The sequence below is a fragment of the Bombyx mori genome, chromosome 16, assembly GCF_030269925.1.
Source record: "Bombyx mori chromosome 16, ASM3026992v2".
NCBI classification, from domain to species: domain Eukaryota; kingdom Metazoa; phylum Arthropoda; class Insecta; order Lepidoptera; family Bombycidae; genus Bombyx; species Bombyx mori.
In genome coordinates, this window is record NC_085122.1 from 6,231,090 (window position 1) to 6,239,045 (window position 7,956).

General features: G+C 41.9%; 1 protein-coding gene across 1 annotated transcript in view; it reads right to left on the bottom strand.

Annotated features, from left to right (window-relative positions):
* LOC101736052 (condensin complex subunit 3) overlaps positions 1-7,174 on the bottom strand; it is a 35,748-nt gene extending 28,574 nt beyond the window's left edge. The window contains exons 1-2 of the mRNA XM_004928823.5: positions 6,832-7,174; positions 5,898-6,068 (exon numbers count right to left, since the gene is read on the bottom strand). Of these exons, the coding sequence (XP_004928880.1) occupies positions 5,898-6,068; positions 6,832-6,987 (327 nt within the window). The 5' untranslated portion in view covers positions 6,988-7,174. The remainder of the gene's footprint in view (positions 1-5,897; positions 6,069-6,831) is intronic.
* Between the last annotated feature and the right edge of the window lie 782 nt (positions 7,175-7,956).

Sequence of the window (7,956 nt, forward strand, 5' to 3'; positions counted from 1 at the left end):
GAATTAGTAGACAGTGAGGTAGAACGCAGAGCCTCCTTGCCACCCTCTGATGTGTTACCACCCGTCACCCCGATGGAAGTTAAAGACTTGATCAAAGACCTACGTCCTCGCAAGGCTCCCGGTTCCGACGGTATATCCAACCGCGTTATTAAACTTCTACCCGTCCAACTCATCGTGATGTTGGCATCTATTTTCAATGCCGCTATGGCGAACTGTATCTTTCCCGCGGTGTGGAAAGAAGCGGACGTTATCGGCATACATAAACCCGGTAAACCAAAAAATCATCCGACGAGCTACCGCCCGATTAGCCTCCTCATGTCTCTAGGCAAACTGTATGAGCGTCTGCTCTACAAACGCCTCAGAGACTTCGTCTCATCCAAGGGCATTCTCATCGATGAACAATTCGGATTCCGTACAAATCACTCATGCGTTCAACAGGTGCACCGCCTCACGGAGCACATTCTTGTGGGGCTTAATCGACCAAAACCGTTATACACGGGAGCTCTCTTCTTCGACGTCGCAAAAGCGTTCGACAAAGTCTGGCACAACGGTTTGATTTTCAAACTATTCAACATGGGTGTGCCGGATAGTCTCGTGCTCATCATACGGGACTTCTTGTCGAACCGCTCTTTTCGATATCGAGTCGAGGGAACCCGCTCCTCCCCACGACCTCTCACAGCTGGAGTCCCGCAAGGCTCTGTCCTCTCACCCCTCCTATTTAGCTTATTCGTTAACGATATTCCCCGGTCGCCGCCGACCCATTTAGCTTTATTCGCCGACGACACGACTGTTTACTATTCCAGTAGAAACAAGTCCCTAATCGCGAAGAAGCTTCAGAGCGCAGCCCTAGCCCTAGGACAGTGGTTCCGAAAATGGCGCATAGACATCAACCCAGCGAAAAGTACTGCGGTGCTCTTTCAGAGGGGAAGCTCCACACGGATTTCCTCCCGTATTAGGAGGAGGAATCTCACACCCCCGATTACTCTCTTTAGTCAATCCATACCCTGGGCCAGAAAGGTCAAGTACCTGGGCGTTACCCTGGATGCATCGATGACATTCCGCCCGCATATAAAATCAGTCCGTGACCGTGCCGCGTTTATTCTCGGTAGACTCTACCCCATGATTTGTAAGCGGAGTAAAATGTCCCTTCGGAACAAGGTGACACTTTACAAAACTTGCATAAGGCCCGTCATGACTTACGCGAGTGTGGTGTTCGCTCACGCGGCCCGCACGCACATAGACACCCTTCAATCTCTACAATCCCGCTTTTGCAGGTTAGCCGTCGGAGCTCCGTGGTTCGTGAGGAACGTTGACCTACACGACGACTTGGGCCTCGAATCTATACAGAAATACATGAAGTCAGCGTCGGAACGGTACTTCGATAAGGCTATGCGTCATGATAATCGCCTTATCGTAGCCGCCGCTGACTACTCCCCGAATCCTGATCATGCAGGAGCCAGTCACCGTCGACGCCCTAGACACGTCCTTACGGATCCATCAGATCCAATAACCTTCGCACTAGACGCCTTCAGCTCTAGGAGCAGGCTTAGGGACCTCGGTAACCGTACTCGTCGAACTCGACAAAGAGTTCGCCGTGCAACCTAACCCATGAATCAGCTCGCTGAGTTTCTCGCCGGATCTTCTCAGCGGGTCGCGATTCCGATCCGGTAGTAGATTCATTCGCGAAGCAGCTGCTCTTGAGCTGTTAGGTCTCCTTCGGAGGCGCTCGGGTAGCTGTTAGCAAATCCCACCCCTCCTGGCTGAGCCTTTGCTCGCCCACCTGTCCTGGTGAAACTGGAAAGGCCTCAGGGCCACCAGTAATCCTTCAATCATAAAAAAAAAAAAAAAAAAAAAAAGTTTTCTCCGTTGTCAAAGAAATTGTCATCCGAAATTTTAAGCAAAGTTAGGTCATGGACTCTGCGTCCAGATGCCAGTAGCAAGACTGTTGCAGTTCTTCGAGCTAAATCGAAAAGTGAGTTGGCAGGTGGGTTTGAAGAAAGCCAGTTTAGAACAGTTCTCGGATCCCATGTAAATGGGACTGTATTTGACTTTGGTTTAGCTATTCCAATGGCTTTAATGGCGTGTTTTATTAGAAAGCTTGAGAATGTTTGCTGTTCTATATGCGGCCCACAAAAAGTCGATACAGCTGATTTATGTACAAGGATTGTTTTATATGCTAAATTTTCTTTTTGGAAAAGATAAATTAAGAATTTGGCAACATCAGCAGGTAGAGGAGACTTAGGGTCAACTTTGAAACTGGCGCACCATGTGAGCCATCTTCTGATAGCTGGTAAGTAAGTTGACAAAGTAGACTGACGCCAGCTAATTTTCAATAAATCTTTCTCCTGTGTAGACCACTCTTTTATTTGTGCACCCCACCCCCAATTTTCCAAACTTTCAGGGTTAATGTTTGCACCTGTGGGGGAGGTCGCGACGTCGTCGTGTCTATTAGGTTCTTCGGCAGGTTCTGGATTTCGTGCGGGTGATCTAACGCTCGAGATTTGAGGTCTTGCAGCCAAAATGCTCTCGGCCAGTCTGGAGCCACAACCAGGTAGGTTCCCTTGGCACTGTTGAGGTGAATCAGTACTCTGGGAAGGAGGTTGGGGGGAGGAAACACCCATGCTAATTGGAAACTCCATGGTCTGCTGAAGGCATCTATATAGTTTGCGGATCGATCTCTGCAGCTTATTGATACGTAATGTTTTACTACAGCAGTGTCTTGAGTGGCGAATAGGTCTATCTCTGGATGACCCCACTTTTGAAAGACTTCCGCAGTCGCTTGGGGTAAGAGGTGCCATTCCGCAGGTTGTTTTCCTCGTGATAGCCTGTCGGCTATTATGTTGTATCTCCCCGGGAGATAGTAAGCTGACAACGTTATCTTGAACTTGTCGCTTAGGCTTAACAGTTGAGAGGTCAACGCTAGTAATGTCAGCGATCTTGTGCCGCCTTCGTTCCGGATGTATGCAATCAGGGTTCGGTTGTCGGACTGAATCTGCACATGAGAGTTTTTTAATACATTTAGATTCATTTTGATTGCCGCTACCACTGCAAATAGCTCTTTTTTGTTGCTGTGCCATTTCAGTTGCTGACCTGACCATACACCGGACATTAATATTCCGTCCAATTGAGCACCCCAACCCTTGTCCGAAGCGTCCGTCGCCAGGAAATGGTTGGCAGCCTTTTTGTGAATCGGCAACGTTTGGGATGTTGTTCCGCGCCACCACCGCATTTCGTTGTAAACACGTTGCAGGATGGTCTGTTTTTGATGGGGTCGATTTTTGTTGAAACTTCGCAAGAAGATTTGCATCTTTCGGCAGTGTAATCTTGTGTATGACGAAATTCGCAAAATTTAACTGACCTAGGAGGCTTTGTAGTTGGCGTAGCTTGATGCAACTCTGTCGAAGAGTTTGATCCAGGGTGTTGTTGAGATTGGCTATTTTTCTTTCTGGTAAAGACATTGTATTTCTTGCTGTTTGCCATCGAATCCCTAGGTATTCTAAATCTTGAGTCGGTGTCATAATCGATTTTTGGAAATTGACATGCCAGCCCAGATAATCCAAGAGCTTCACAGCTTCTGCAGCCTGAAGTTTTAACTTGGATTTGTCCTGGTGGACCAAAAGGAAGTCGTCTAGGTAGACTAGCACTCGAGTTCCCTTTGCACGCAGGGTCTCTGCGACCCAGCATGTTATGGAAGCAAAAAGGTGTGGCGCTGAAGCCAGACCGAAGGGTAGGCAAGTCATTTCGTATAATTGACCTTGGTAACTGATTCTTAGGAAGATTTGATGAGATTTTTTGATCGGTACGTGAAAGTATGCCTGAGAAATGTCCAGTTTTATCATCCAGTCCTCTGGTTGGAGAAAATCTGGTACTACAGTGTGAGAGATCAGTTGAAAGCGTTTTGTCTTTACAAACTTGTTCAACTCTCGAAGATCGAGAATCGGACGCATCGATCCGTCGCTTTTCTTTCGCAGAAACAGCTTGGACATAAAACTGGGTGTTTTTTTGAGAACAGGTTGCAGTACATGTTGATTTACAAGGTCCTGAATCACTTGAGACATTGCAGGTGATGAATTTGTGGCATATTGTTTGATTGCCTTGTTTAGCGGCATGATCAGAGGGGGTTTTTTGAATAATGGTATTCGGGAACCAGATATTGTTGACATTACAAATTTGGTGGCGCCCAGTGTCTGCCATCGGTGTTTGAACCTCTTTAACTGCCCCCCTCTGAATTGTGTCAGACAGTCATTTTTTCTTAGTTGTATTGTTGCGAAAGGAATTTTGTTTCTTGTTATTATCTTTGTTTTTGATGTAATTCTGTTTTGTATGTTGTTTCTTGTCATTGTCTTGACTATAATTGTTTCTTTGTCGAGTGTTTGGTCTAGATGTAGGCGGTGTAGGCTCATTAAATTTTCTTTTAAGGTTTGGCCTGCCTTTTGCCTGAGGTTGTGATAACCAGAAATGTGGCCCCCCGAGGGCCTGAATTAGTGATTTTAATTTACTATTATCGAACAAAAATTCTTCGCTGGGTGGTACGTTGGAAACAGCAGTTTGAATGTTTTTATCAGAAATGCCAGAAATTAACCTCTGACGTCTTATTCCTATGCATTCGGCCCTTTTTCCGCATACAATCTGCAGCGTTTGTTTGGATAATTTGTACAATGGCGATGATATACCAAAGTTTTCAGTAATTTTATTAAAAAGATGATCGGAATTTAATTCTGTTGGATTTTTATGGGCCCAGTCAACGATCCCTTGTAACCCCGATTGTAATATTTCCCTTTGGTACAACAAAGCATTAGTCAGTGCAGCTATGAATTGCTCTGTGGGTGCTAGGTAATCTTTTTCTTTATTAAGACAACACAATTCGTCGTTGATCTTTAGATTGCAAAAGCCCGGTTGCGCGATCATCTCCTTTAGCACTTTATTATAATGAACATGTTGCCAATTAGGCGAGTTAAAATGTTGGAGATCAATTAGTTGTTTCAATCTGTTGTCGTCAGCAGGTTTGATGAATTTTTTGTCATCGAAGTCTGTCTTACAAATACCTAGCGCCAGTGATTTTGGCTCTGTTGTTGAAGGATTTGTCAAGTATTCCGTATCAACGTGATTAACGTGTTCAACAATAGGTTCGCAACAATTTTCGTTGCTATCACTTGTTGCACACTGTTGATGCATTATTAAATTTGTAAGGGCACTGACCTGGTGGGATAACGCGTCGATTCGGAGATCGACCGTTACCTTTGAATCCCGATGTTTCTTACGGAGAGGCTCCTCATGTTCTTCTTCGCTTGACGTCGAACAGCTCGACCGCGAGGTGTCCCCATCGCGTTCCTCCTGTATACCTTCCCTCTCGGACGTTGTTAAATTTGAAACGACATCACCCCCAACAGATGATGCGTGATTCATGGTGCCTGACGATAGGACTGGTACCTAACACTTGTAGTGATTGCAAAGTAACACTCTTTGAAGCTCAAAAGGAATATTTTTTACAATCAGTAACAGATCGAATAAATATTTTAAGATTTTTCGACCTCACGCTACGAAAGTATACAACGCTATGAGGACGAAAGACGGCTGCGCTCTCTTATACTTGCTGGCCACGCCTGGCGGCTAAAGATGGAACTACATTGACAGTCTATGGTTGAGTATAGACAAGGAACGGTATAGACAAGGAACTTAAGCTAAGTACACACGGCTTCTTCATAATACAATGCTGTATGTTTTCCAGAGGCACATCAATAGATACTTCTTGAACTATTTTTAAAAACAACAGCTGATTGATACACACTATTTCACTCTATCATGATGTGATTAAAACATTTAAAAAAGTACCAGAAAAAAGTTCTAGACTCTATCTTTAAATTGGGCAAATTACTTAAGTAAATATCAATACTTACATCAAATATTACTTCAAAGATAAACAGCAAGAATTCCTCTTCATCATTTAGAGAAGTACAAAATGTAGCCACAAACTGTATTACACGATCAACATTAGCACTTGTATCCCCAAAAGTAAACAGATACATAAGGGCATTTTTGAAACTTTCACGGAATGATTCTTCATCTAACTGTAAACGTTTTAATAAAGTTACAACTTCTAATGTTTATTTTAAGAAAGTTAGAAATAATCAGTATGAATAGATTGCAATGAAATAAATCGAGAACATCATAGTACTTAATTTGAACGAGCTGACCAGCCACTTTGTGTCAAATAGTTTTCAGAGCTGATAGACATCAGAATCTGAATGTTGCAGGCATACAATTTTCATCTCACCAGTAAAATTAAATGTCTATTCTTTTATGTTGTTTTTTCATTCAAAATTCTCCACCCAATAAAATATTTGCTTCATAATACTGTGATACTTTAAAAACTTAGCCTTTGCTAGAATTTATATATTTCATCCATTAGCAGGCCGCAATTACATTGACACCTGATCTTGATGGATTAGTCAAAAAGAATTTTGAGAGCAATATTGATCCCAGTTGATACTTTCACAAATTCCACTCCACTCATATGACCACTTTTATTTTATAAATTTTATAATTTCCTTTATTGATGCACAAAACAAATAACAACCATATAAATTATAAGTTTAAATATTTAATATAGCAATTTGGATTGCAATTCAAAACAGGTGCATACAGAAAAATTATAACAACTGAACAAATGCTTAAATACCTTGTATTAATAATAATAATAATAGTAATTAATACGGTTATAGTTGAAAATGACAAAATAAATATTTTGTGCCGGTGTTTATGAACAGTGAGAACAGAAGACGAATAAAACAAAAACATTATTCACTAATTAAAGACTAGCAGCCAGTTTACCTTTCTATATAGTTTACTCATTTCTTTAACATATTTCTTGTGTTGTACAACATTAAATTGGACGTTTTGAAATATTTTGAACATTATCGGATTGTTTCGCGGGTTTGGTCTAGAAGACAGTACAGTGGTCGGTATCTCAGCATCCGTCGGAGCCATTTTTATTTATGATACTCAATACACGAAATCCTAGCACTGCATTTATATTTTATTATAAAATGACGTACTTATCAAAAAAACTAGATACCAACGACAAAATATTTGATATTTTGCCAGGCTTATAGGCGACCGTTGTTGTTTTGTGATTTAAATTTGAGTAATCAAATTTGAGTGTCAAAGTCAAAGGAGCAGCTTTTTGTTAGAAGAGGCGAAAGGATTTTATCATACAGCCGCATCTTTGTTGGTTTCAGAAATCAAATCCATATCGGTTTTTGAAAAGTATTTAGGAAATAAAACACCGAATGGAAAATACCTCCACATAGGGGCGTCATTGCTCGGTACACTGACGATCTGAAAGATGTTTTTCGGTGTTTGCATAAGACTATCTTCAAATTGTAATTAGCGCGACTCGGGTTTTGCAACAATATATTTTAATCTGTGATAACACCGTTTCAAGTAAAACGGAGCGAGTGCAATTAAGTTATTTTATCTGAAATTTATTATGGGATTACATGAAATGAAATTGACGTCGTCGTGGTCTAAAGGTCCAGTATAGTCGTATCAAGCGAGCAATAACGCCTTTCGGTTTGAAGTGTGGGGCAGCCGTTGGACTATAAAAACGTGAGAATTAGAATTTGTCTCAAGATGGGCAGCGGCATTGACGGTGTTGTTGTCTATGGGCTTCGGTAATCACTTAACACCAGGTGGGCCAGGAGATCGTCTACTCAGCTAAGCAATTTAAAAAAAAGGCATGGCGAAATGAGGAGAAATGAAATAAATATGCCTTGGTAAAATCCTGAAATATTTTCAATGTTTACATGGACCTCAATAAAAATTATATAACAAGAATTGGTAGTAAGGTGTGCGAAAAATCCGCAGCTTGTTTACTTTGCCATTTAACATGTAACTTTTGAAGACGTCGCTGCCTAAAGGATAAGACGTTCGGTGCATTCGTATCTAGTGATGCAA